This window comes from Vidua macroura, chromosome 14, assembly GCF_024509145.1.
Source record: "Vidua macroura isolate BioBank_ID:100142 chromosome 14, ASM2450914v1, whole genome shotgun sequence".
Classification (NCBI taxonomy): Eukaryota; Metazoa; Chordata; class Aves; order Passeriformes; family Viduidae; genus Vidua; species Vidua macroura.
Window position 1 is genome coordinate 4133518 of NC_071584.1, and position 25960 is coordinate 4159477.

The window sequence follows — 25960 nt, forward strand, 5'->3', positions numbered from 1 at the left end:
TGTTTCTCCCCCTTTTTCCCCTTTTTCCCTGTTTCCCGGCCCGGGCCCGTCCCTGTGCGGGGCGCGGGGGGATGAGCAGCGGGCTGGTGGACGCCGCGGTGTTGGCACCGCTCAAACCCGTCAGCATGTCCGGGGACCCCAGCGAGGACACCCCGGTCTTTGAGGACATCAAAGCCCCCTCCCGGCCCCTGGAGACCCCTCCCGACCTGGCGCAGGTAAGCGTTGGGAAGGGGCCGCTCCCGCCCGCTCAGGTGTGCGGAGCCTCCCCAAAACCTGTGGATTTGGGTGGAATTCTGCTTTGTTTTTCCCATCGTTGCTGCGACACCTCCGTGGCTCTGTCGGCTCCCGCTTCCCCCTCCGCTGGGTTTTCTCCTGGGCGTGTTGGGTTTCGTTTGGGAATTTTGGTTTGGGTTTTTTGCCTCCCGTCTGCCTTCAAAACTCCCCAGCATCTGTGTGGGCTCTGCTCCCACTCCAGGGTCCAATCCCTGTCCCCTGGGGTTGGCAGGTCAGGGGGTGTCCAGGGGCTCTCCCACTGGGAAAGGTTTTGGGATCTGGATTGCTGTGCCTGCGTGTGCTGGACGGGACACGGGACCTTATTTTCCATTTCATTTTATTCTCTGTACTTTTCTGCCACTGCGGCGGGGAAGGAATGCTCCTTGAGATTCCCTGGCAGCATTCCCCCCTGATGAAGACCTGGATAAAGCTTTGGGATGTTCCTGCAGGCCCACCCCTCTGCTGCGCCCTGCTGCCCACCCCATGGGGGGGACCAGGCTCCGTGTCCCACCAGCAAGGAAGAGCCTCCAGGCCACTCTTCCTGCTGGGAAGGAGGGTGAGGCAGGCCCGGCTGCACCCTGGAGCCGAGGTTTCCCCTTTTCCCGCTCCGTGGGGCGCGGGGTGCCCGGGGTAATGATTAACCCCAAGCCCATGGCCCCAGCGCCATTTTGATCGGGACAGGAGCGCTCCGGGCCCGGCTCCAGGGCCACGCAGGGACCCCTGCCCTGCTTGTGCTCCCCTGGAGAGAGACCCCCGGGAGGCCACCCCAGTGTGGGTGGCACCAGCCAGGGCAGGGCCGTGTGCCCACTACCCTGCGCTGCTCCCCACGTCAGCAGTGCGCCAAGGGCCATTTTGGGCCTGTGTCCCGCAGAGGGAGGTGGAGGCCGTGTCTCCATCCCTGGGTTTCCTGGAGATCTGGGATCCACAGGGGCTCTCAGCGGTGCTTGTGGGTGTGGGGTCAAACAGGGGAGCCGTTCCTCCCTCCCCTGTGGGGTTCCTGCTCCTCCGTGGAGCTTTGGGGATCACCTGGATCAGAGCTGGGTGGTGGCTCTTGGAAGGCTGGGGACTGTCCCTGGGCCTGTCCGGGGGGAAGAGCTGTCAGCTCCCTCCAAACCCCCCAAAACAGGCTGGGGGAGGGTGAGCTTTGCTTCTTGCCTTTTTCCCTCCGGGTGGGATGGAGCAGTATGGCCACGGCCATGGCTGGCCCTGAGCCACCTCTTGTCCCCTTCATGGGGACACCCATGGCTGGGGACACCCATGGCTGGAGACACCTTCACCCCACCCCATCCCTGCTGCGCTTCCAAGGGAAAGGTGGTTTCTCCTCCCAGTTTGGTCCCACTTTGCTCTGGGGTGGTGGCAGCTGAGGGGTGGCCTTGGAGGTGTCACCCTTTGCCACTGACCCTCCTGTGTCCCTTTCTGGGCAGTGGGATCCTGGGACAGTGGCTGTGGAGCTGAGCAGATCCTGTGGATCCCCAAACCCAGGCAGGGAGCAGGGCTGTGCTGGGACACCCCAAGAGCCCCGGGTTGGACCCCACAGCCCCCGGGCTGGAGTTTCCATGCCCTGGCCCCTTTCTCCCAACAAGTTCCAGAGGCTGTGGTGCTGTGGAAGCCATGCCTGGAGGCTGGAGCAGCTGGAAGCCTTTGCTCCAGAGGGTTTTTATCAGCTTGACAAGGCTGGTGCCAAAGGCTGTCAGGCTCCAGCTCGGGGCAATTCCCTCTGCTCTGGCTGCCCGAGCTTGGGAAGAGGGCAGGGGCAAATTATCCCTGTGGTTTCAAAGTCCCACTGCCATATATCCCCCTAAAATTGCTTTTCAGGTGGGAGCTCTTTGCTGTTGAAAGTTTTATTGGATTGGACTCAGGCGAAAAGAAAGTCTTTGTGGAATTTCCAATCAAATTTTCCCTTTCCTTGGCTTTTCCAACCAAAAAAAAAAAAAAAAAAAAATCAAACCAGACAAAAGAGGAGGGAAAAGGGCTTGTGAGAGTGAGAGGAAAGGACTTTTTCTTCCTGATATGAGACAGATCAGCCAGAAAAAGCATTTTCCTCTTTAAATCAGTGGTTGATGCTGGAGGGAATAATAATAATAATAATAATAATAATAATAATAATAATAATAATAATAATAATAATAATAATATTAAAGGCACCTCCAGGGAACATTTCAGGAGAGGAGGAGCTGATCCCTTTGTGTGGCTGTCAGGTCTCCTGGATGAGTGAGGGGCCTGGGGGATTTATCCTTGCTCCCACCTGGCTGCCACAGCATTTCTGGGCACCTGGGGCTGGGGAAGCATCCCGGGATCACCCGGGGCCTGGAGGGACAGGGCAGGAATTGGCTCCTCCAGGCTCCCCTGTGGCTGTGGGGAGGTGGCTCTGCCACCCACTGTCCCTGGAGGTTTGGGAAGGCAATTCCTGTCTCTGTGGCTCCAGCTGGGAATTCTGGTGTTGGAGGCTCCGGGGCTGTTGGGAGAGGGCAGGAGCTGCTGGGAAGAGACAGAAGGACAAACCCCTGACCCTGTCCCTTGGTTTAACCCCTTCCTGCCTGTGCCGGGCCCCGGGGCAGTTGTGATGGGGCTGGTGAGCTCCCAGTGGGGCTGAGGCTGTGGTGGGAAATAAGGAAGACAGTGATGAGTGTGGAAAGGGATTTTCCTTGGCTGCAGGCTGAGGAACAGCAGCAAAGGGTTCCCTTTGTGTCCCCTGATCCCAGTTCCTGCCCCACAGGCACTTCCCTGTCCTTGGCTCACTCTGGGCTGGGGGGACTCAGGAGGAATAAAACATCTCCAGCATCTGGGGGGTGCTTGGACACATCAGAAGGGATGAGGAAAGTGCTGTTCCCAGAGCTTTTCCTGGCACTTCACCTCCTCAGTGCTGAGAATGGCACTGCCAGACCCTTCCAGCAGTGTGGAAGAGCTGTGGAACAGGGTGCAAGGGCTGTGGTGTTCCTCTGACTTAGTCTTGGCAGGGATTTTGCTCCTGGATCACAGGAGAAGCTGGAGGCAGCATCTGTAGGAATGCTCCAGCTGTCAGGAGCTGTTTCAATCCTGCCCTGTCCCTGTGCCACATCCTGCACCTCCTTTGCTGCATCCTTGTCATGAATGTGGCTGTGGTGGCTTGAGGGTGGCTGTCCCTTGGAGCAGGGATGGCTTTTCCTGCTTCTTGGTGCTCCAGTGCCTTGGAACCAGGGTGATGGGTCCTGGTCAGGGCCAGAAGAGTTCTGCCTTCCATAAATAAAGCTCCTTTACTTTTTAGGAGAGATGTTGGAGTGCCCAGCACAGCTCCCAGGGCATGATTCATTTCCTTGGAATCTCAGGAGCTGCAGGCAGGGAATAAATTTGGCTTTTCTTCAGGGAAAGGGGAGATGGCTGCTTTGGAATTTTGCTCTGGACCTGGAATGAGATACCTGGAGAGAATTTCCTCCCTTGGGGATCCTCCTGGCTTTGAAGAAGGGTTCAGAAATTCCATGGAAGTGTGCAAAATCCATTTCCAAAGGGTGCTGGCAGCCTGGGCAGACTCCAGAGCGTGCAGGAATGGGGTGGGAGAGATGGGAAGTTAAATCTTGCCAAGGAAGAATGGAAAAACCTGATCCCTCTGGCACGAGGATGGGTTTGAGTGCTGGTGGAGCCTTGCATGAGGCATCTCCAGAGGGAGGGATCCTTCCCTCTGTTTTGCTTTGGGATCAGCTGATCCCGGCCCGTGGATCCCAGCCTGTGCCTGCAGGTGTCTGCAGGACCACAGGGAACTGGGACAGATTCCCAGAAAGGATCCATTTATCCCTCTAATTTTTCAGGAAGACCCTCAGGAGAGTCCCCAGGCCAAGGGGTGTGCCAGGGGTTGGTCCCACGGCAGAGCAGCTCCAGAGCCTGCAGGAAGCTCTGGGTCAAACCACTGAGCCTAAACCCGACACATGCGGGGGGTTCATCCACAATATTCGTTGTTTGATTTTTCTGGAGGCCCCGAACCTCGCCGAGTTCCCCAGGTGGGTGCAGGAGGGAGCGAGGAGCAGGATGGAAGGAGCAGCAGGATAGGGCAGCTCCGTGGAACTGCTCGGCCGAGCTTTGAGCACGGCTCTGTCCCGCTGGGACAAAGGCTGATTGTTCTGCCCGGGAAGGGGGGAGCGAGGGAAGGGGACGAGGATTCCAGGTGTGCCGTGCTCGTCCTCCTCCCTGCACCCTGCCATCCGCTTGGATTAGCTGGAAAAACGCCGGTGGGTTGGTGTTTTTTTTCCTTTTTGGAAAGCTGCAAAAGGAGGCAATGAGCGCGGCGCTCTGGATTTCCCTCTACGGCTCCTCCCGAGCGCTGTGCGGGAAGCAAACCCCGTCACCTGAACTTGCTGCCCGGGCTTTGGGGAATGCATTTCTGGCCCGTGCATCACCGCCTGGGAGTTTTCCCCCTCTCAAACCTGTTCGGTCACCTCCCGGCGCTGTTTTGTTCTCCTTCCCTGCTTCAGTGAGTTCTTTTATCCAACCCATCCACTGCAAATAATCGCACTTACGAGCGTCTCGGGAGCTCGATTACAGTGTTTGCTTTCCTCGTGCTCCATTGGCGAATTCCCGCAGTCACCGGGTCCGGCCGGGCTCTGGGGATTGGAGAACTCGTGTTTACAATTCAGATGTTCTCATAACTTGAGCTAGCATGAAAACCCTCCAAAAAAAACCCCATGGGCTGTTTACCACATCAAAGAACTTCAGCCCCGTTCGAGCTCGGCTTGAAACTCATACAAAGAATCTTTCAGTGAGTTCAGAAATGCTGCGAGAATTCTTGGAAAATTATTGTTTTCAGTGTGATGGGGAGGGACCTTCAAGTTCCCACCCAGAGCAGGATTTGTGAGTATTAAAATGCATTTCAGGAACTGGCTCTTTGTAGGATTCCCCATGCAAGCAGGAGAAAGGAACGACAAGGAATTCATCCCAGTGTAGCTGCTCTGAAAGCACAGGTTCATCCCAAAAAGCAAGGTATTACCCATCCCTTATCAGATCCCTCACACCTGAGGTGATTTATCTCATGGATCTGAACCCATCATGGAGAGGCCAGAGGACGTGGATGTTCTCCAGGCCATCCATCCATGGGTTTTTTCTTGTGTATTTATTTACTCCAAATACTTTAATATTGTCTCTACAAAAGCGTAATTTTGCTGCTCCTCAGGGATATTTCAGGGAGCTAAACCCAGGAATGGCTGGATATATTAAAATCCCTCACAATGGGCAGGTTTGATGTTCTCTAAGCTGTGGAAAAGCCCCAGATTTGTTGGGAAAATCAGGGCATCTCCCCAGCTGCTCATCCAAAACACTTCAGAACGTTTTGTTCTGGGCAGCTTCCAATATTTGGGGGTTTTGTGGTTCTGTGGTGTGGGAGGAACTCAAATCCATTAATTTGGGGTTTGCCATCCCCTCGAGGATGCCAGGAATGTCCCAGTCCTTGTATTTCCCAGGGCTGGCACTGCCCAGGCTCTCAAATGCTCCTGCTGGAGCTTCTCCAGGGCTCGGAGCCTTCTCCTGGGAGCTGTTATTGGCCTGTGCCATAATCAGCTTCCCTTAATTAACAGCAGCTGGGGATTCCTTTATACACAGGGAAGCTGTGGAAAGGGAGGGTTTGGGTGGAAGGCCCTGGATCTGGAGGAGACTCCATATTTCTGCTCCCAGGATCACACCAGAAGCACAGAGTCCCTGCTTGTGACAGAATGAGGTGATGGTTGAGGTCTCTTCCAACCAAAACCATTCCATGATTCCATGAAATAGCACAGGACACGTGGCAGGAGTGGACCTGCTGCCATGTCCCCCTCAGTCCCTGTTTCAGCAAGATCTCCTTGGCCTGGAGATGTTCAGGCTTTGAGGAAGGGTTTGAAGGCTGCCTCAGGGCTTGTTTTGTTTTCCCAACTGTTCTGGGAGGAAGCTGGGGCCACAGGGATGGGGGGATTTGCTCTCTGCCCGTGACACCTGCCTGGGGTCTGCCCGGTGGTTCTCCTGGGAAGAGTAGGATTTGTGGCCTCTTTGATGGGATCTGGATGCCAGGAGGGCTCCACAAGCCCCGGCAAGCAGCCAGTGACTCACTGCATTGTCAGCCCCTGGGAACGTGCCTTGGAGAGGAGAGTGAGCTGCCACAGGGCTTGAGGGAGGCAGAGTGAATCCCACCAGCTGGGGATGATCCCTGGGAGCTCCAAGCCTCTCCCACAGCACCTTCAGCACTTGGGGCAGGGATGTGGAACTGGAGGAACTGGAAGGCTCAAAGACAATCCCAGTGTCCTGTGGCTAGGAACAGGTAGATAAATCTGTCCAGGTAGTCCTGGGGATTGTGGCATCCAAGAGTCAGGGAGAGGCAGTTCTGGGATGGAGCTGAGTCCAGAAGGAGCAGTGAAGCTGCAGGGGCCCCCTGCTCCTGGCTAATTCCAAATCCAGAGCTGATTTGTGCCCATGTAACCCAGGGTTCCTTGAGTGTTTTGGCTAAGGCTGGAGTAGCTCCAAGCCTCTCGATCTTCCAGGAGTTGAAATGACATTAAATCATTTCATTTTTCCCAAAAAATCCCTCCAAAGGGCTGTAGCAGCTCACACCAGGAATCAGTCCAGATTGACCTCCAGGAGCTTTGATGGAAAACCTCCATCAAAAGGCCACAGGGAACTGGAGCCTTTCAGGGGCATCACCTCAGCCTTTGCTGAGCAGGAGCAGCTCAGAAATCATGGAATGGGAATATCCTGAAAGCTGTGGAGGTTCAGCTCCCTTAAATCCTCATGTCCTCCCTTCCCACGCTTTGAGAGTTCTCCTCACGCCAGGTGAAGCGATGGGAGAGGGGAGAGGCCATCCCTTCCTTCCAGCTCCATCCAGAGCTGAGGTGGCTCTCGGTGGGATCTACCCCAAAAATGGGGATCAACCCCAAAGTCAACATGGGACCCCCCCACCCTCACATCTGGAGATGCTCCTGTGTCATTCCCTTCTCGCTCCGGGCGCCGTGTCTCCAAGGTTTTGTTATTTTTCAATCCTTTATGGCTTTATTTTTGGAAAGGTTTCTGCTTGCTGCTGGAGCCTGGCTGTTCCCAGCTGCTCCTCTTCCAGCCCCTTGACCTTGGAGTTGGATGAGGCTGTTTTCCCTGGCTCCCTTGGCCTTTGGGATTGTGGCATGATCGCAGTGATAAATTCCTGAGGTGGATTGCCTTTGAGGGAGCCTTTATCAGCTGCTGGAGGGAAGGAATTGCAAACACAGCCAGCAGGTCTGGGAGTGGGGCTGCCTGGAAGGAGATTCCCAGCCTTCCTGGTTCCTGGGAAGTCATCATCTGCTCAGGGAGTTCCAACACAAGGGCCGGAAAGAGCACTGCAATAACCTTCCCCATCTCCTGGGCCATCCATGGACACAAACCTGGAGAATGAATGAAGTTCCATGAATGGTTTGGGGGCAGCACCTCATCCTGGAGTGCTCTGAACACCCAGCTTTGGGCAGGATGGGGTCTGACATCCTTTGTCTGGCAGGGAAAGGGGAAATGTCTGGAGTGGATGATGCAAACCTTGGGCTTGGTCACCTCAGAGGTGTTTTCCAAGCCAAATAATCCACAAATGCCCTGAGGGCAACCCCTCACCCTGGAATTGCTCGGAGCTCTTGAAGCAGGGGAGCCCATCCAGGGCCTCCCTGGGCCCAGCACATTCCCACGGGAGCTCGGATTCCATCTGGGACAGGCTTTGTTGTTTACAGCAGCCAAACGTTGGGTACTTGAAAGGAAGAGTCCCTTTGCTAATCCCGTTTTACAAAGAGTTCCAGGAGACTTGAGGAACAAACAGAAAATAACGTCGATCCAGGTCAGTATCAAACCCAAATGATCAGAGGATCAAATATTTACCCAGGTCAATATTTAACCAGGAGACAATAAATGCTGATATTGAACCAAATCTGGATATAAATACAGGCTATTTATAAAGTGAGCCAGCAAAGGGGCACTGCCAGGGCCGTGCCAGGGGGGTTGATTGATGATTATCCTGCCCATTGTTTGCTGATTCCCTTGGAGGCTGCAGTTTCATGCAGGTGCAGGGAGAAGGAGCCTGGGCTGGGCTGTGGCACGGCCGTTGTGCCACACCTGTGCCCCCGGGGTCCCTCATCCCGGGACAGGCCCCCCTTCCTGCTGGAGCCACCTCCTGCTGCTCCCCCATTCCTTGAGCTCCCAGAATCATTGAGTCATGGAGTGGTTTGTGCTGGGGGGACAGTGGAGACCGCCCAACACCTTCCACTGTCCCAGGCTGCTCCCAGCCCCAGTGTCCAGCCTGGCCTTGGACACTGCCAGGGATCCAGGGGCAGCCACAGCTGCTCTGGGCACCCTGTGCCAGGGCCTCAAACCCTCCCAGGGAACAATTCCCACTTCCCAATATCCCATCCATCCCTGTCCTCTGGCAGTGGGAGCCATTCCCTGTGTCCTGTCCCTCCATGCCCTGTCCCCAGTCCCTCTCCAGCTCTCCTGGAGCCCCTCAGGCCCTGGCAGGGGCTCTGAGCTCTCCCTGGAGCCTTCTCCTCTCCAGGTGAGCACCCCCAGCTCTCCCAGCCTGGCTTCAGCCCTGGAGCAGCTCCGTGGCCTCCTCTGTATGTACTCCAGCAGTTCCACATCCCTCTGTTGCTGGGTCTCAGCTCTGGACGCTCTTGCCTGCCTGGCATGGACACAGGTGACATTTTCCTTGCCCCCTGTCCCCAAAGTTCTTTGCAGCAGCGACAGCACCGCGCTGGGGGCTGGGTGTGAGCCGGAGCCTGCATCCAGCTGAGAGGGAATCTCCCATCTGGGAGATGGGCTGGGAGCTCTGGCCAGGCAGGAGTGGGCACAGGGCTGGTGAAATACCCCCACGTGCCCCCCAGCCCCTCCCTGTGCCACCTTCAGAGCTGCTGCCTGTTTAGCAAACACCCATTTCCCTATTTCCCTCCTGCCCGGGTGGTGACAACATCTGATGTTCCTCCCCGGGCCGTTTGTTATTTATCACCTGCAGATTAGGAGGTGTTTAATCAGGGGACAGCCAGTCCCACCCCGCCCGGCAGCCCCAGCCCAGCTCTCTGTGCTCGTGGTTAATCCGGGTTTATCTGGGGCCTGCCAAGAAATGTTTGAGTTGGACTCTGCTTGAATCGATCTCTGTGCTGATAACAGCTCCCCCAGCCTGGGACATCTGATCCAGGGATAAATCCCAGGCCCCTGCAGGATTTATGGGAACTGCCAGGGCTGGAGGGGCTCATGTCCACCCATATGAACCACTGGAAAATCCTACTCCTGGAAAATCCACTCTGGAGAGGTGGGATGGCATTGCTCTCTTCATTGAGCCACTGGTTTTACTGGGGCTGGGGATTCACATCCTGCAGCTCTCCCAGGGGCTGCTCCTGAGGTTATCCCATCCTCCAGGGAACTTTGGTCACCAGATTTGGGTGTGCTGAGTATAACACTGCTGCTCCAGAGACACAAACTAATGTCCTGTGGCCTTTCTGGAGTAGACAAAGTGCTGGTTTGTACCTTCTCATTTTTATTTTGGTTTTCTTTCTCTGCCAAGTTGAGGAGATGCTTCTCCAGGATCAAACTTGGGTGACTTTGGGGGGAAAATCCCCCCAGAATTCAGTGCTTTGGCTGTGTGAGAGGAGCTTCTTGTTGGCTTTCCCTTCCTGGACACGTGAAGACGGCTGCAAATCAAAGAGAGTGGGTTTAGGTGGGATTTTGGGAAGGAATTCCTGTCTGGGAGGGTGGGCAGGCCCTGGCACAGGTTCCCAGAGCAGCTGTGGCTGCCCCTGGATCCCTGGAATTGTCCGAGGCCGGGCTGGACAGGGCTTGGAGCGCCCTGGGACAGTGGAATGGGATGAGCTTTGATGTCCCTTCTTGCTCAAACCAATGTGGGACTCTGTGAACAATCCCAATCCCTCTGACCTCCCAGAAGGTTTGTTGGTGTTTCCTCTTTGCCCTGAGCTGCTGCTCCCTGACTCTGTGGTGGCTGCTGGAGCCTGTGGCCATGCAGTCGGTGTTGTCTGGTGCCTCCTGCCCTCATCCCAGTCCCCAGGGATGGCAGGGATGGCCTGGCCATGACTGTGAGGGAAACTGGGCCCGTGATCCCTCTGAAAACCTGGTTGCTCTTCATATGCAAGGCTCTGAGGCCTTTTGCCATCAGCTCACATCCCGTGCACTGTGTGGATGAGCTGAGCACCCTGTGTGCGGGATAAGTTCAGTCCTGCCCCAAAAGAGCCAGGAAACGTCTCATTCCTGGAGGAGGGGATGGGCTGAGCATTGCACGTCACTGCTGTCCCATGGGAGGGGGACAGGTAGAGGATGTGGGGTCTCCAACTCTGAGATCTGAGATTCTCCTGGAAGTGAGCAGGAGAACCATGTGGAATGAGAGCGAGCCCGCAGGAGCCTCCTAAATACTGCTTTGGGACTTGGAGGAATCCCAGATCTCTTCCCCTCTTCTTGGTGCTGGAGGGCTGTGGCCTATTTGGAACACTGCCCTTGGAGAAAGGATCTGGGCCTGAGGGATCTGGGAAGAGCCCTCAGCCCTCTGTGGGAATCTGGGAGAGGCGGATGCAGGAGAACGGCGAGGTGCAGGACATTTGTGAGCACACTGTGTGGGGATGATAAAGGGATTTAGGGTGCCGTGCCTCAGTCTCCTCGGGAGAGCTCGGTACTTCCTGTTTGACCCTTCTTTCCAAAGTGGCCTCCCTTGAACAGGCTCCAGCCATGGCAGGCAACCACCAACCCATGGTGGGCAACCACCAGCTCCTTCCATGGCAGGGGGTGTGGGGTGGGAGGAGACACCACTGGCAGGGGGAACACCTGGAGCTCTGGGGGCTCTGGGAGGCTGTAGGAGGCTCTGGGGGGTGCTGCCCTCCTTCACCAGGGGAATCTGGGGGGGTCTTTGGGGTGGCCAAGCCAAGGAGGACCCCCAGTAACCCAGCCCTGCCTCCCACAGCTGCACCCCATGAGGATGGACCAGCGGATGCCACCGCTCATCCTGGAGGTGAGTGGCTTCCCTCATTCCTTCCCCTGCATCCTCCTGCTCCTGGTGGGAAGAGGAAACACAGGAGTCCCCAAGAGACAGAGCTGGGACATTCCCCAGTCCCCATTCCCACTCCCTCCTTCCATCCCCCCTTCCAGCTGGGACACGTCCCTCCCTCTCTGCCAGTCCCCTGTGTCAGTGTGTCACTGTCACCTCCTTGGCCTGTGTGTCCCCACAGGCAGTGACAGGAGTGACAGCCAGGAGCACCCGAGTGCCTGAGTGGCACTTGGTCACCTCAGCTGTGCTGATCTGAGCTGAGGACTTTGTAGGATCACGGAATTGTTTAATTTGGAGAAGCCCTCTGAGACCATCAGGTCCAACCATTCCTCAGCACTGCCAAGGCCACCACTGACCCATGTCCCGAAATGTCACATCCACATGGCTGTTAAATCCCTCCAGCAATGGGGACTCCAGCCAGGGCTGGACAATCCTTTTTGGGCAAGATTTTCCCACTCTCCACCCTGCCCCTCCCCTGGCCCAGCCTGGGGCCGTTCCCTCTCCTCCTGTCCCTGTTCCCTGGAGCAGAGCCCGACCCCCCCGGCTGTTCCCTCCTGGCAGGAGTTGTGTAGAGCCACAAGGGCCCCCCTGAGCCTCCTTTGCTCCAGGCTGAGCCCCTTCCCAGCTCCCTCAGCCTCTGGATCGGGCTGGGGAAGGGGCTGGGAAGTGCTTTGGGGTCAGAGGTGCCAGCACCCGGCCGGGCAGAGTTTTCCAGGTGATTCTGAGCCACAAACAAAAAGTTCCTGTTTGTCCCTGTGGGAGGGACGCTGGTGCTTGGGATTCCTGCGGAACTGTGGCACGGTGGGGCATTCCATGGGCTGGGGTTGTTGTTGTCCAGGTCCTGCACACACACAGAGCAGTGGAGCAGGGATGGTGTCCTCCTGCCTGGTGGCAGCCACTGTTGTCCTTACCAACCCTTTCTCCAGGAGCCTGAAGGGGGATTACTGTGGTTTTTTAATGGAAAGACCAGGAAAAAACTGGCTCTGCAGGGAGGGGTGGTTCTGGAGGAAGGGAGGTTGGGTGATGCCAAACAAGGGCCCTCCATGGAAATTTGGGCTCTTGATGCCTTGTGAAGGCTGCCCTAGAGCAGAGGCTGGATGGAGCTAAAGAATAAAGCAGAGATTTATTCAAAGGATCTCCTCAATGGATCCACCTTGGGCAGCACCAGAGCCCAGCCAGGGCTGCACCCAAGATGAACCAAAATGGTCACAAAATGCATGACCGCTCCCGGGGGCTCTCACTGTGATCAGTTCTGCTCCATTTGCACGTTGGAGTTCATTGCCCAATTCCAGCTCCAGCCCATGAAGTCCCATCCTGCTTGTTTTTCTCTCTTCAGCCCATGTTGTTTGTGCTCTTGGGCCTGAGATTTGGATCATTTGTCCTTGGTCCACAGCTGGAGAAGGAATTGTTTTGTCTCCCTACTCTGTGAAGAGAGCTCACCATCCCATAATATGAAGCCCAGACCCACACACTAAAGCAGCACAGAATCTGAAAAATAGAAAAGCTAAAACCTGAGGCATCACCCTCCATGGAAATTTGGGTCCTCCATGGAATCCTTTAGTTTGGAAAGGCCCTCTGAGCTCCACACCTTTCCCCATTTCTACCCTGCGGCAGAAGGACCTTCCCTTGGGAACTGGAGGTAAGAAAGTGAAATGCCAGAGATAAGGGAAGTGTGAAGGAAAATGCACCCAGCACTTGCCCTGCCCCTGCTCCTGCCAAGTGGGGCCGTTCATGGCTCAGGAATGTGTGGCATCCCGAGCTGCCCGGGGCGAGCTGATTCCCAAGGGAACCTGGCCCGTGCCAGCCCAGTGCCAGGAGTGCCCAGGGCTGGGCTCCAAGGCTGTGCCATGACTCTCCCCAGGGAGGAACCTGCCCAGCGAGGAGCAGGGAGGGGCTGGAGCTCTCCATGGGGATGGAATGGAGCTGCAGCTCTCCGAGTCCCTTCCCTTCCCTGCTGATGCCTCGGGGTAAAGAGGGAGGGCAGCCACCAGGGGCAGGACCCAAGGAATGGCTGGAGCTGTGCCAGGGTGGATATCAGGGAAAGGTTCCTTGTCCAGAGGGTGCTGGGCACTGACCCGGCTCCCTAGGGAATGGGCATAGAGCTCCAGGAATGTTTGGTCAGTCAGGGTGAGGTTGTTGGGGTGTCCTGTGCAGGACCAGGGGCTGAACTGGATGATCCTTGTGGATCCCTTCCAACTTGGGGTATCCCATGACTCCACAAGTAGCTTTAGGCTCTGCCTGAGCCAAGGTTCCTTCTCCAGGAGGACTTTTGAGCTTCCTTTAACCAGGACAGGAACTTCCAGCACTTCCATGTTTGACGAGGACAGACATGTCATGGTTGATGCCCTTAGAGGTCCTTTCCACACGTGACAATTCCCCAGTTCTGCAGGATTCCCAGCAGGCTGTGTACACACAGCGTGGCCCTTCCCAGCCCGGCCTCCCTGAGCTCCTTCCCGAGTGGCCCAGGGTGGATTTGTGGCTGTCCCCGTGCCTGGGTGACAGCCAGCTCAGCCATGTGTTGCTAGCACGGCACCCAGAGGTGCAAAGGCTCTCTGAATGAGCTGGAAGCTCCGTGATCCTTTCCCTGTAAAGCACAAGGCAATCTCTTGGCTCCCACCCAGCTTTGTCAAGAGCCCTGAGGAGGCAGCAGGGCTGACTTTGGCCCCTGGCATCGCGGTGACACAGTTCAGGGCTGGAAACCTCGGTTCAGGGCGTGGGCTGAGCTCAGCTCCCGCTCCTGGAGTGCGCTCCGGGCTCTGCCAGGGAAACCTGGTCCTTTTCCAGCTGCTCTCCATGGGAATGAGGGCTTTGACACTTGGAGAACCACGCAATGAAGGGCTGGAGCGCTGCATGAGAGCTTTAGTGCTGGGATCTGCAAGCTCAGTGAGCAGAATCTGAGTCACCCAGTGCCACAGGATGAATTTCCTCGAGGATTGCTCCATCAGGGTGCTGGATTGTTGGGCCTGGATCCAGTGAGATGCCCCAGCAGGCAGGAACCAGGAGGGGAAGGAGCCAGAGCCAGAGGTTCTGGTAGCTTGGAGGAACCAGGCTTGTAAAAACAGCTCTGTAAAACCAGAACTAAGCGAAAGGTTAGGCCAGGGCTGAGTCACTGCCCAGGTGAGGCGGGAAGGCAGGAGCTGTTCCCATTTCAGGCTCAGAACACACTGACTTACTGGCAACATCACTTAGATTTCTAGGCCCAAACTATTCCCAATTAATTAAATATACTGTCCTAGAATTCCTCCGTTCATTAAAGAGACTGTCCCAGGATAAAACACTCCTCAGGCTGCTGAGTTTAAAGGAGACAGAGCCAGCATGTCTGAGGTGGGCTGCAAATCCAACCTGCCTGAGGTGTGATCCTGGCTGGATTAATCCCATTCCTATTTCTCCATCCTGCTGCTTGTGTGGCCAAAGCTTTGCACCCAAAGCTTGCTTCCCTTTATCAGGTTTGATTTCTGTCCTACCCGCATCCTCTCCCACCTGCCCGGTGTTATCAGGGAGATAGGGAGTGGGAAAGTGGGGCAGAGGACGCTGATTCAGCCGTGGGGAGCCTGGCTGAGTCAGACCCGGAGCTAAATCACCTCAGCTCAGGTTCCTGGGCCGTCACCACTGCTCCCTCCATTTCCTGCTCGCTCAAATCCCCGTTGGACCTTGGCCTCCCCCCGCTGGCTGTCAAGGTCACCTTTTCCAGCTCGTGTGTCCGTGTTTCTGCCGCAGGCACGCTCGGAGATGGACAAGTACCTGTCCAGTGAGGTGCCGCCTGTGCCGATGCTCCCGGACAAGAAGTACCGCCGGGAGAGCGCCTCGGTGGTGGATGAGTTCTTCTCCACGGAGAAGCCCAGCTCGGCGCCCTACAGCGTGAACATCAACGTCATCCTGCCCGACACCACCCACCTGCGCACGGGGCTCTACCGGCCCCCCAGACCCATGGCCCCCTTCCCGCAGATCAAATCCGAGCCCGGCACCGGCTTCTCCCAGCCCTGCTCGTCCTCCTCCGGTCCCACGCAGACCCTGCCTGACTTCACCAGTGTGTTCAGCATGCCCCAGTCGGTGGCGGTGAACAACATCTTCATCAAGCAGGAGATGCCCACAGAGATCCCGCTGTCCACCCACCCGCAGCAATCCCAGCTCTTCCAGCTGCCCCTGGGCGCTGCCGGTGCTGACATTCCCACCCTGGTGTCCTCCTCCAGCAGCACCACGGCCATCAGCTGCCTCAGCGGGGTCACCATGTCCACAGGCTCTGTGGCCAGTGTGGCACACAGACCTGTGCAGCCAGCAGGGCCCCTCAAGCAGTACCCACACGTGGCCCAGGGACAGGGGAGCTTCGGGAACATCTCCGGGCAGTTCTACCCCGCCCCGGGGGTGACTCTGCCCCCCTCGCCCCCCAACTCGCAGCCTGGCAGCCCCGAGAACCAGCCTGAGCTCATCAACACCATCTCTCCTCCGCCGTCCTATGAAGCCACTTTTGGACTGAAGCTGGTCCAGTCGTCCCAGATGCCCCCAGTGCCCAACGGCGTTGGGGGCCTCTCCCAGGGGCACATTGTGATGCAGCCCCCCAAGTACAACCGGCGCAACAACCCCGAGCTGGAGAAGAGGAGGATCCACCACTGTGACTACCCAGGTGTGCTCACGGGGGACTTTGGGGGTCTCTGAGGATAGGTAGGAGCCTCCAGGGAGGATAATCTGAGATCCTTTTGGGATGAAGCTGTGGATGGAGCCCCAGGGAAGTGGGAAGGAATAGAAGGGGTTGATCCCACCAGCATGGTGTGGTTCCTGTTTTTTCCCCTTCCCTCTCCCTTTACACTCTGGCAAAAGCGACTCAGCAATGCTCCTAAGCCAGGGAGGCTCCTGGCAATCTGCTCCTGGGAATCTGCTCCTGAGTTGTTGCTTTGCTCTGGTCCTTCCCAACCCCGAGCAGCCACTGAAGCCACTCTGCCATTCCCATTCCCATTCCCATTTCCTTTCCCTCTCTCTCACAGTGGGTGGAAAACCAGCAAGGAATTCCCCCCAGGAGCCCTGCTGGACTCTCTCTGAGAGTTCTGATCTTCCAAAGAGACAACGAGCTGAACATCCCTGTGCCTTCCTTCCATGGCTCCATGTGCTGCAGCTGTGGAAGGGCAATCATGGAGTGGTTTGGGTTGGAAGGGATGTTTAAAGGCCATGTCATCCCACCTCCTGCCATAGACAGGGACACATCCCACCATCCCAGTTTGCTCCAAGCCCTCAAGCGGGGGATCCTACCCCAGAGCAGCTGTGGCTGCCCCTGGATCCCTGAAAGTATCCAAGGCCAGGCTGGATGGGGCTTGGAGCAGCCTGGGATAGTGGAAGGTGTCCCTGCCCATGGCAGGGGTTGGAACTTGGATGAGCTTTCCTTCCAACCCAAACCAGTCTGGGATTCTGTGGCACACACCAGGGAAGCAAATCCCATTGAGAGATCCCAGTGAGAGCCATCTGAGGGCTTGGAAATGGCCACTCCAGGAGCCAGGACACACCTCCCACTTCCTGGGCTGACCAGCTGTGGATTAGCAAACAGTTTTTCCCTGGGGGTGTGTGAATGGGGAAAGTCACTTCCTAACTGCCTCAGTGAGATTTAGTGACCCTTTCCCTGGCATGGGAGTGGCTGGAGGCCAGCCCAGAGGCTCTGCCTGCTCCAGATCCTGTCTCCGGCCGTGATGCCAGGAGCTGCATAAGAGCAGGGCAGGTTGAGAGCAATCTTTCTGTGCTTACACCTTCCCACTCTCTGGCATCCTGTGGATCAGGGACTTTCTGAGCCAGAAGCTGTCAGTGGTTGATGGCTTGTGCTGAATTTTTTACCTTCTGCTGGTTGTGGTGAGGACATGAAAGTTGGGATTAGACCTGAGACACACTCCTCGTGTCTGACTGCTCAGAGGCTCATGCTGCAGGATTTGCACCAAGACCAAGCTGGTTTTAGCTGGTTTTTGGTCTGTGGTAAAAAAAAAAAAAATTACCCCGATCTGTGCTGAATAAGTGCTGGGTCTGTACATGCAGAGATGGAGCAGGGGCCCATGTGATCCCTCCCTCAAAGGTTCAGCTGGAGGTGGCTCCAGTCAGGAATAATGGCAAGGAATTCTGACCAACCTGCTCTTTCTGAGGAGGTGAGGGGGGCTTGGAGACTTCACACCTGGAACCAGATGTGAGACCTGTTGGTAAAAGCCCCCATCCAGAACCTTCCAGGGCCTGAAGGGGCTCGAGGAGAGCTGGAGAGGGACTGGGGACAGGGCATGAAAGGACAGGACACAGGGAATGGCTCCCACTGCCAGAGGACAGGAATGGATGGGATATTGGGAATTAAGAATTGTTCCCTGGGAGGGTTTGAGGCCCTGGCACAGGGTGCCCAGAGCAGCTGTGGCTGCCCCTGGTTCCTTGGCAGTGCCCAAGGCCAGGTTGGACACTGGGCTTGGAGCAGCCTGAGACAGTGGAAGGTGTCCCTGCCCATGGCAGGGGTGGGATGGGAAGAGCTTTGAGCTCTCTTCCAACCCAAACCCTGCCTTGATTCCATGATCTCTCTTCCAAATGTGAGGGGCTGCTAAAGCTTCAGAGCACCAGAAGCAAAACTGAATGGGGCCACCAGCCCTTGTCCCTCCTGCCAAGGAGGAGAAAAGCAGCTCCTGCCCCTCCTGAGCAGGACAGGACCAAGGGCTGATCCGGAGCAGGAGGCTCCTCTGGGAACACTGGGATTAAAAATATCTCCATGCTGCTTGTGCAGGTCATAAAAATTCAAATTCATATTTGAATGTCCTCATCAAAACACAAAGCAGCAGGGCCAGAAAGGGCAGCAGAGGCTTCCTTAAGCTTTATCCAACTTAAACTTCAGAGGAGTTAAACTGACTCCTTTTGAGATACCTTCTGTTGGAACTGTTCCCCAGTCATGGTGTTTCTGTTAAACCCTGTCTTTGATGAAACCTGTTCATGCTGGTCTTGTGAAAACACTTCCCCCTGGCTCTGCTCTGGGACCTGGAAGCCAAGTTGTGACTGTGCCTGGCTGTTTCCTGCTTCCTGGAACATTGGTACCACGTCTGCTGGGCCAGGACTGTTACAAAACCCAGCCTTGCAAAGTCATATCAGCTATGAGTGGAGACAGGGCAGCACAGAGCCAGAAACGTGGGGGAATCAAGTCTTTTCATCCTGGTGGTGGAAGGGGGGTTTGAACCTGTGTGCTTGACTGTCCCCTCCCTAATTCCCAGTACAATTGCCATGGGTGGCAGGAGAAGGTGTTAAAGTCTGCCTGCCTAAGAGCAAACACTCCTTAGTTAGTGCTGAGCCCAAGCCAGGCTTATTTGCGTGGCCCAGTTCTGTCCCTCCCCCCAAACATCAGTTTGTTTGAGCAACGGCCCCTTTCTCACAGGGAAATTGTGCTTTTTTCTGTCCTTGCAGGTTGCTCAAAGGTTTACACCAAGAGCTCCCACCTGAAGGCACATCAGAGGACTCACACAGGTAAGCAGCTCCAGGAAATGCTGCCAGCCTCAGGTACCAACCCCCCCCAAAAAGGGCAAGGTTAGATGGGATATTGGGAAGGAATTGTTCCCTGGGAGGGTGGGCAGGCCCTGGAGTGGGGGGGCCAATGCTGCCCAGAGCAGTTGTGGCTGCCCCTGGATCCCTGTCAGTGTCCAAGGCCAGGCTGGACATTGGGACTTGGAGCAGCCTGGGATGTGGTGCAAGATGGGCTTTAAAGTCCCTCCCAACCTGATCTGTTCTTTGATTCTTTGATTTTTTTGTCACTCTGAGCTCTTCCCTTGGCATGTCCCAAATCCTGCCCGAGGCTGATCCTGCTGATCCTACAGGAAGGCTGCCTAAGGCCTGTGCTGCACGTTTAGGATCTCTGAGGAGACCAGGGCATCTCTTCTGTGTCAAACCCCACCCCAGGGCTCCCAGGGAGAGGGAGGAACCCCTCGTGTCTCCCTGAGTTCCACTCCCTCTGAACCCACATGGGGAAGGGCTCCCAGTCCATGAGGGGCTGGGCTGTGCCCCTGCTCCTGAGGGTGCCACGGTGCAGGCAGGGACCCGAGCTCGGAGCAGCTCCAGCACAGCTCCCCTGGGCTGATCCCAGCTCCGTGACACTCTGCATTCAAGCCCCGGCGCCCTCATTAAGACATTTATTATACCTGAAACATTATCAGATCCCCAGGTAGTCCAGGAACCATCAGTGCCCTCATAAATCTCTTTTATAGGAGGGCTGATCTTTACTGAGAGCAATTAAGCCAGGCCCAGAGTTCACTTCTCTTTTTTATGAACAACGACCAAACCCCGTTCTGCGGCTGGGAATTGCTTCTTGCTCTTGGCTCCGTTCCTCCCTCCCCTTATCAACCCTTCAAACAAAGAATTTCACTTTGTGCGTAAGCCATGATGTTTCTTTGTCAGGGGCTGGGGATGAGGGGGCTGGAAAACAGCACGGAAGGGGTGGAAAAACAGGAACAGGATGGATATTGTCCCAGAGCTGGGTGCTGATAGGGGTTTATCACAGTCTGGAATCAGGGCTTTGAAATTGAATTAAATTAAATATCTCTTATCCTGTCTGTTGGGAGCTCTGTGCCCAGGATAGGATCCATGAGTTGGGCACCTCCTTACCTATCACACATAAAATGTAAAACTTGGGTGAGTTTGAAATCCAGGAAAACTCAGTGGTTTTTCCAGGTTTCCCAGTAATTATGCAGGAAATCCAAGTGGCTTTCCCTCCTTTCCTTTCCCTGCTGTTAGAGGGAAGGGTGGAGAGGTGAGGGAGGGTGTGAGCTGAGGAGTCAGGACAACTGGTGGTGGCGTGGGATGAGCAAAAAGCAGGGACTCCAATCTAGAACCATCCTACAGTCCTGGCCCAGGATCTCTGCATCCAATGCTTTTAAGCCTCGTGTTTTGCTTTGGAGGCCTTAGCCTTGCTGAAGTCCTCACCAGAGCTGCAAGAGCTCACCCCAAATCCTGCCTCAGCTCCATCACCCAAAGGGTTAAAAATGTCCCTTCTCCCATTCCCTGCCTGAGAAGTCCCTGGTCTGGGAGCTCTTTCCTTGTGGTTTCCCGTTGCCATGGCTGGGTGTTTTCCTCTGCTGGAGCCACCATTCATTTCCTGGGTACCATTGTGAGGTTAAACATAAACCCCCGGGCCAGGAATGCCACCTCGGATCCTTTGTTTGAGCCCGCCCTGCCTTGCTGTCCTGGGAGAGGCAGCCAGCTCCGGGGACAATGGGGAGCCCGGGACAATGGGAAACCTTGAGCTTCTGTCCTGGACATCGACCTGGCATTGTTTGAAAGCAAAGGGATCGGTGGGCTTGACCCAGCCAGGTGACCTGGAGAGGACAATGTCTGGGCTGCAAGGGACAAATCCTGCCTTTGGGAAAATCCTATTTTGGGGCAAAATCCTAATTTTGGGAAAATCATGCCTTTGGGAAAAACCTGCCTTGGGGCAAATCCTTCTTTTGGGAAAATCCTTCTTTTGGGAAAATCCTACCTTGGGGCAAATCCTCCTTTGGGAAAATCCTACCTTTGTCTTGGCACATCCCAAGTCCCATAAAACCTCCACCAACTCCTTGTAAATCCTCTGCAAGCACTATGTTTACCTGAGCCATAAAAATCCCTCTCCCTTTCCCATGGGGCAGCATCCAGAGGTTTTTGGAGGAGCAGGATGTGCTCGTGCTGCTCTGCCTCCTCCAGGTTCATGTATCCATGTTTTTGTGTTTTATCCACTGCAGGCAAGGCACTGGAGACCTTGCTGTGCCTGATTTCACTTCCCTGGCCACATGTGGCATTCCCAGCCCTGGAATTATTCAAGGCCAGGTTGGATAGGACTTGGATCTAGTGGAAGGTGGAGCACGGTCTAGTGGAACCTGCTCTGGAGAAAATGGGCTTTAAAGTCCCTTCCAAGACAAGGCATTCCAGGATTCCCTGGCTCTGTGGAGCAGCCTGTGGGAGGAAGGGCTCCCTGGGAGCACAGAGAGGAAGGAATCCCTAGAAGTTGATGGAATCCCTGGAAGTTGGTGGAAGCTGGTCTGGGCAGGGTGGAACACAAAGTGCTTTGTGGTCCTTTCCAAGCTGAGCTGTTCCAGGATTCCCTGGTTCCATGGAGCAGCCTATGGGAGGAAGGGCTCCCTGGAAGCATGGGAAGGTCTCCCTGGAAGGTTGGGAATGAAGGAATCCCTGGAAGCACGGCAGGGCAGGGCACACATGCCCGTGCACGCGTGCTGCGTGCGGACGTGCGCTCCCGCGCCGCTGCGCCCGGCAGTTGGCCCCGGAAAGGGTAAATATTTGAGGTCGGGAATGTCAGCACATTCCCTGAACTCTGCCTGCCTGTTCAGGCTGTTAAGAGCAGCTCTAATATTTGAGAGCACCACACCCTGCGTGGGGACAGGGCTGCAGCCAGGGTTCAGCACCGTGGCCTGGCTGGAAGCGGACGCGGGCTTTTCCAGCTCAGTCCCCAGCTGGCTGGGAAGGTGCCTGGTTGAATGGATTTCGGTTGGGAATGGGTGTGTTTGGGAGGGAGGGGGAGAGGGCACGGGGATGACATCACCTGAATGCGCTGAGGGAAACACAATAGGTTGTGTACAGAGCTGCTGGCAGGGGAACTCGGAGGTGTGGAGCATTAGGTCATGGAATCCTGGAATGGTTTGGCTTTGGGAGGGGTCTTTAAAGGCTGTCTTATCCTTTAGGGACATCTTCCAGTCGACCAGGTTGCTCCAAACCCCATCCAACCTGTCCTTGAGCACCTCCAGGGATCGGGCAGCCACCAACATTGGATGATGGTTTTTGAAAAACAATTTAGATTTTTCAGATTAAAATTTAGATTTAGAGCCCTGTCTTCCTCCTGGTGCCTCCCACCACTCACAGCTTCCTTAGGAATTTTTGGATATTTATTTAAAAAAACCCAGCCTAATTCACAAGTTCTTTTTAGCCAGAAAGGCTCCAAAATCCAGCAGGAACTTGAAAAGCACTAGAAAGCAAAGTGGGAGGGGGTGCAGAGGGACAGGACCTGGCTGGTGCAGCTCAGTCCCTCGGTGGCGCTGGGCTGTGTGCCCTGGGGAGCCCTGGCAGTGCCAAGGAGTTTGGGTGTCTCCCAGAGGCTTGGGGGTGTTTTTGGGAGGCTGGGCAGGGGGTGAAGAGGGACAAGACCTGTGTGGCGCAGCTCAGCCCATGCTCCCTCAGTGGCTCTGGGCTGTGCACACTGGGGAGCCCTGGCAGTGCCACTGATGGGGGGCATCTCCAGAGGCCAGGGGGGGGTTTTGGGGGGCTGGGCACACGTGTGACCTGTGGCTGTCCCCTGGGCAGGCGAGAAGCCCTACAAGTGCACGTGGGAAGGCTGTGACTGGCGCTTCGCCCGCTCGGACGAGCTCACCCGGCACTACCGCAAGCACACGGGGGCCAAGCCCTTCAAGTGCCTGGCGTGTGGCCGCTGCTTCTCCCGCTCTGACCACCTGGCCCTGCACATGAAGAGGCACCAGAATTAGGAGCTGCCTCCCTTCCCACTTGTCCGAGAGCAGCTCAAACTCTTCCCTTGTCCCAGGGAAGAGCCTGTACATAGGAACGACCCCACGCCGCCATCAGCGAGGCGGCAGGAGAGCCCTGCCAGCCTGGCCCCGATGCTGTCTGGCTTTACGAGAGACTGGAACCCACCCAGCTCACTTCAAACGAGCCCTGACTGCAGACTGATCTCCTGACGAGGCTCCTGGTGGCACTGGGGCACTGGAGCTTGGATGCCCAAGGGCTTTCTTCTGGCAATCCTGATATTTATTTGTCACTCAGGAGCAACTTGGTGTCTCAAGGCCTTTTGGGATGGGTTTTGCCCCTTTGGTGAGGCCCAGGAGGATGTGTCAACTTGGCTGCGACAGCTCTCACTTGGACTCTCTTGGACGGTCCCATGGCATAGTCATGGATGTGACACTGTGTGACCACAGATGTGGCACCTTGTCCCATGGTGCGACCATGGGTTTGGCACTGGTGCCATGGTGTGACCATGGATGTGGCACCTGTCCCATGGCATGGCCATGTGTATGACACTGTCCCCCATGGTGTGACCATGGATATGACACTGTCCCCCATGGCATAGCCATGGATGTAGCACCCGTGCCATAGTGTGACCATGGATGTGGCACTGTCCCCCATGGCATGGCCATGGATGTGGCACCAGTGCCAGGGTGTGACCATGGATGTGACCCTGTCCCCCATGGTGTGACCATGGATGTGGCACCCGTGCCATGCCAGAACAGGAGCTGTGCCCAGGACTGTTGGCGGTGACAATCCCAGTCTCTGTGGGGGCACAGAAGAACAAACCTATGACAAACTCACCCTTCAAACAAGGGGCAGCAGAAAAGCAGGTGACAAAAGTGTCACCTGTGTTCCACTGAGCCCATCCTGGCAGCCAGCTTGGGACTGTGAGCACCTGCCCTGCCTTGCCAGGTTTTTATGGTTGTGTCCTAAGCATTTCTGCTTCCAAGAGGAATTTGGACTTTGGATGTCTCTGGGAGGACCAGCGTGGGTTTGAAGCCCCCCAGGGGACAGCAAAAGAGACTCTGCTGAAGGTCTGGTGTCCCAGAATCCACCAGTGGTGCCCTTCTCCAGAATCCCACAAGGACTCGGTGGCTGCTGGTCCCACCAGGCCTGTGCTGTTGCCATTCCATCAGATGGAAAAAAAAAAAAAAAACAAACAGGGAAAAAAGCATCTTGGAAACAAATTCCAATAAATCCTGCTGTTCAGAGTGGAATCACATGACTACCTCACAGGTTCACCACCTCCAGCTCCCAAGCTCTTTCCCCCATCCCGTGGGATGCACATCCCTGTTCTCCAAAGCCTTCCTGGGGTTCAATTTGGGCACAACAAGAGCCACTTCCAAGACCAGCTGTGAGCACTGTAAATAAATCAGGAACAAATAATGGGTCTGCTGTGTCCAGCAGAATATTGATTTGTTCCACACCCTCCTCCTCCTCTCTTGTTTCTCCTTGGATAACTCACGGGTTGATGTGTGGGATGAAGGGACAGGCTGGACCATGGCATGGTCGGCTGGAATTTGGAGGCCACTCCTCTCTGCTGTTGCCAGAGCCAGTGCTGGGTTGCTGCTTGGCCTTTTCCGTGGATAAACAGAGCCAATCCCGTTGGTCTGTTTGACAGCAGAGGAGGGCAGGAAGGATTTGGGGTCTGTGGTGTGCTGTTGGCTTTGGGATGGATGATGGTCCAGCTCTGCGGTGGCTCTTCCCTGTGGCTCCTCAGCCAGGAGCCTCCCGTGCCACCAGGGAAGGTGGGAATGCAGAGGGGGAAAGGCCATGGAATTACTGGATTCCATTCCCAACAGTGGGAACAGTTTTCCAGCCATCAGCACCAACCTCCACACTCCAAGATGGTTTTTTGGGGCATCTCTTGTGGTTGGACCTCCCCAGGGCAGGAGCCAAATCCTAAGGCACAGGGTCCCCACGTGTGTCACCATCAGCACCCCCCATGGCCTTCTCAGAGGGGTCTTTTCACCCCCCTTTGCCTTTGGAGAAGGAAACCTCCTCTTCCCATCCCTAATTCCCCTCCTTCCCCACCCTGTGATGCCGATGGAGCCCAAAACCAGTTTGCTAAAACCAGTACAAAGCCAAACCTACCGACAGGCAGCTTGAAATCCGAGGGGAATTGGACATAATTTTCCTGCTTATCTTGGGAATCTTTTTCCCTACAGCCTCTGCTTGTCCTCCCCTGGTCTCTGTGTGTGTAAATATATAAATATATAAATATTTGTTTTCATTTGATGAGGGGCAGAAGTGTTTTAGCACCCACCCACTGCTCTGTATGCAAACTCCTGACATTCAAATGCTTCTCTATGCAACAATTTTTTGTTTTTAAAAATGAAAACCACAGCAAATCCTCAGCTTTTATTAGTTTATTTTTCAATGGACAGAGTGGACAGTTCTGGGCCAAGGGCAGCTGTTTTTGGGGCAGAAATCTGGGGAAAGGGGAGTGGTGCTGCTGTAGCCACGTGACAGTCATGACAAATGAAGGTCTCTCCATCTCCGGTCCCCTGGGACATTTTGGAAAAGCTTTGCAAGGAGTGGATCAAATGCTGGAATGTGGGTGCCTCATCTCTGATAACGGGGAGAAAATTGCTGTAAATAGGCCAAAAGTGCTGTGTGACTTCATGGGTTCTTCCAGGTGATCCTTTATTATCCAAGATGAACACAATGAGGAAGAAATTGGGACCTGGAAAACGTGTGTGGGGGGGAAGATATCTTTTCCTGGGATGCTGTGTTGGTTACAGAACCCCTCTCCCCCACTGAACTCCCCCAGGAATATTGATCCATCTCCTATTTTGTAATAAAATTTTATCACCTGCAGACCTTGTCTGGCTTCTGGTCCTTCCTGCTCCAACAGCTTTACTTGCCTTCACCCCCTGCCTTTCCTGGCATAAGGAAAGGGGGAAATAAAGCTTTTTTATTGGGGAAATGGGTGTCCAGGCAGAGAAGGATCCATGGACAGTGTCAGCCTGGAGTTGTCCCAGTGCCATGTGAAGGGACAGGGGGGACACAACCCTTTCTTTTGATCCCCTCACCTTTATGTGCTCCCATTCTTTATCCTGAGAAAGGAAATGGGCATCCACAGATCCTGGAAGGAGCTGGAGCAGAGCCAGAAGGGGGAGAGGGACAAGACACCTGAACATTCCGTGACCCCCTCCTGTCCCTGGGGACACCGCTGTGCCCTGGGCTGTGCCACCAGGCTGTTCCTGGTGAAGTCACCAGGACAGT

At 55.6% G+C, this 25960-nt stretch overlaps 1 protein-coding gene across 1 annotated transcript; it reads left to right on the top strand.

The window, feature by feature from the left end:
- Nucleotides 1-25602, top strand: LOC128814232 (Krueppel-like factor 5). The gene is made up of 5 exons (XM_053989860.1): nucleotides 1-215; nucleotides 11165-11212; nucleotides 14966-15869; nucleotides 18644-18703; nucleotides 22517-25602. Exons 1-5 carry the CDS (start codon nucleotides 72-74, stop codon nucleotides 22693-22695), a joined length of 1335 nt encoding a protein of 444 aa, XP_053845835.1. The 5' UTR covers nucleotides 1-71; the 3' UTR covers nucleotides 22696-25602.
- The last annotated feature ends 358 nt before the right edge of the window (nucleotides 25603-25960 follow it).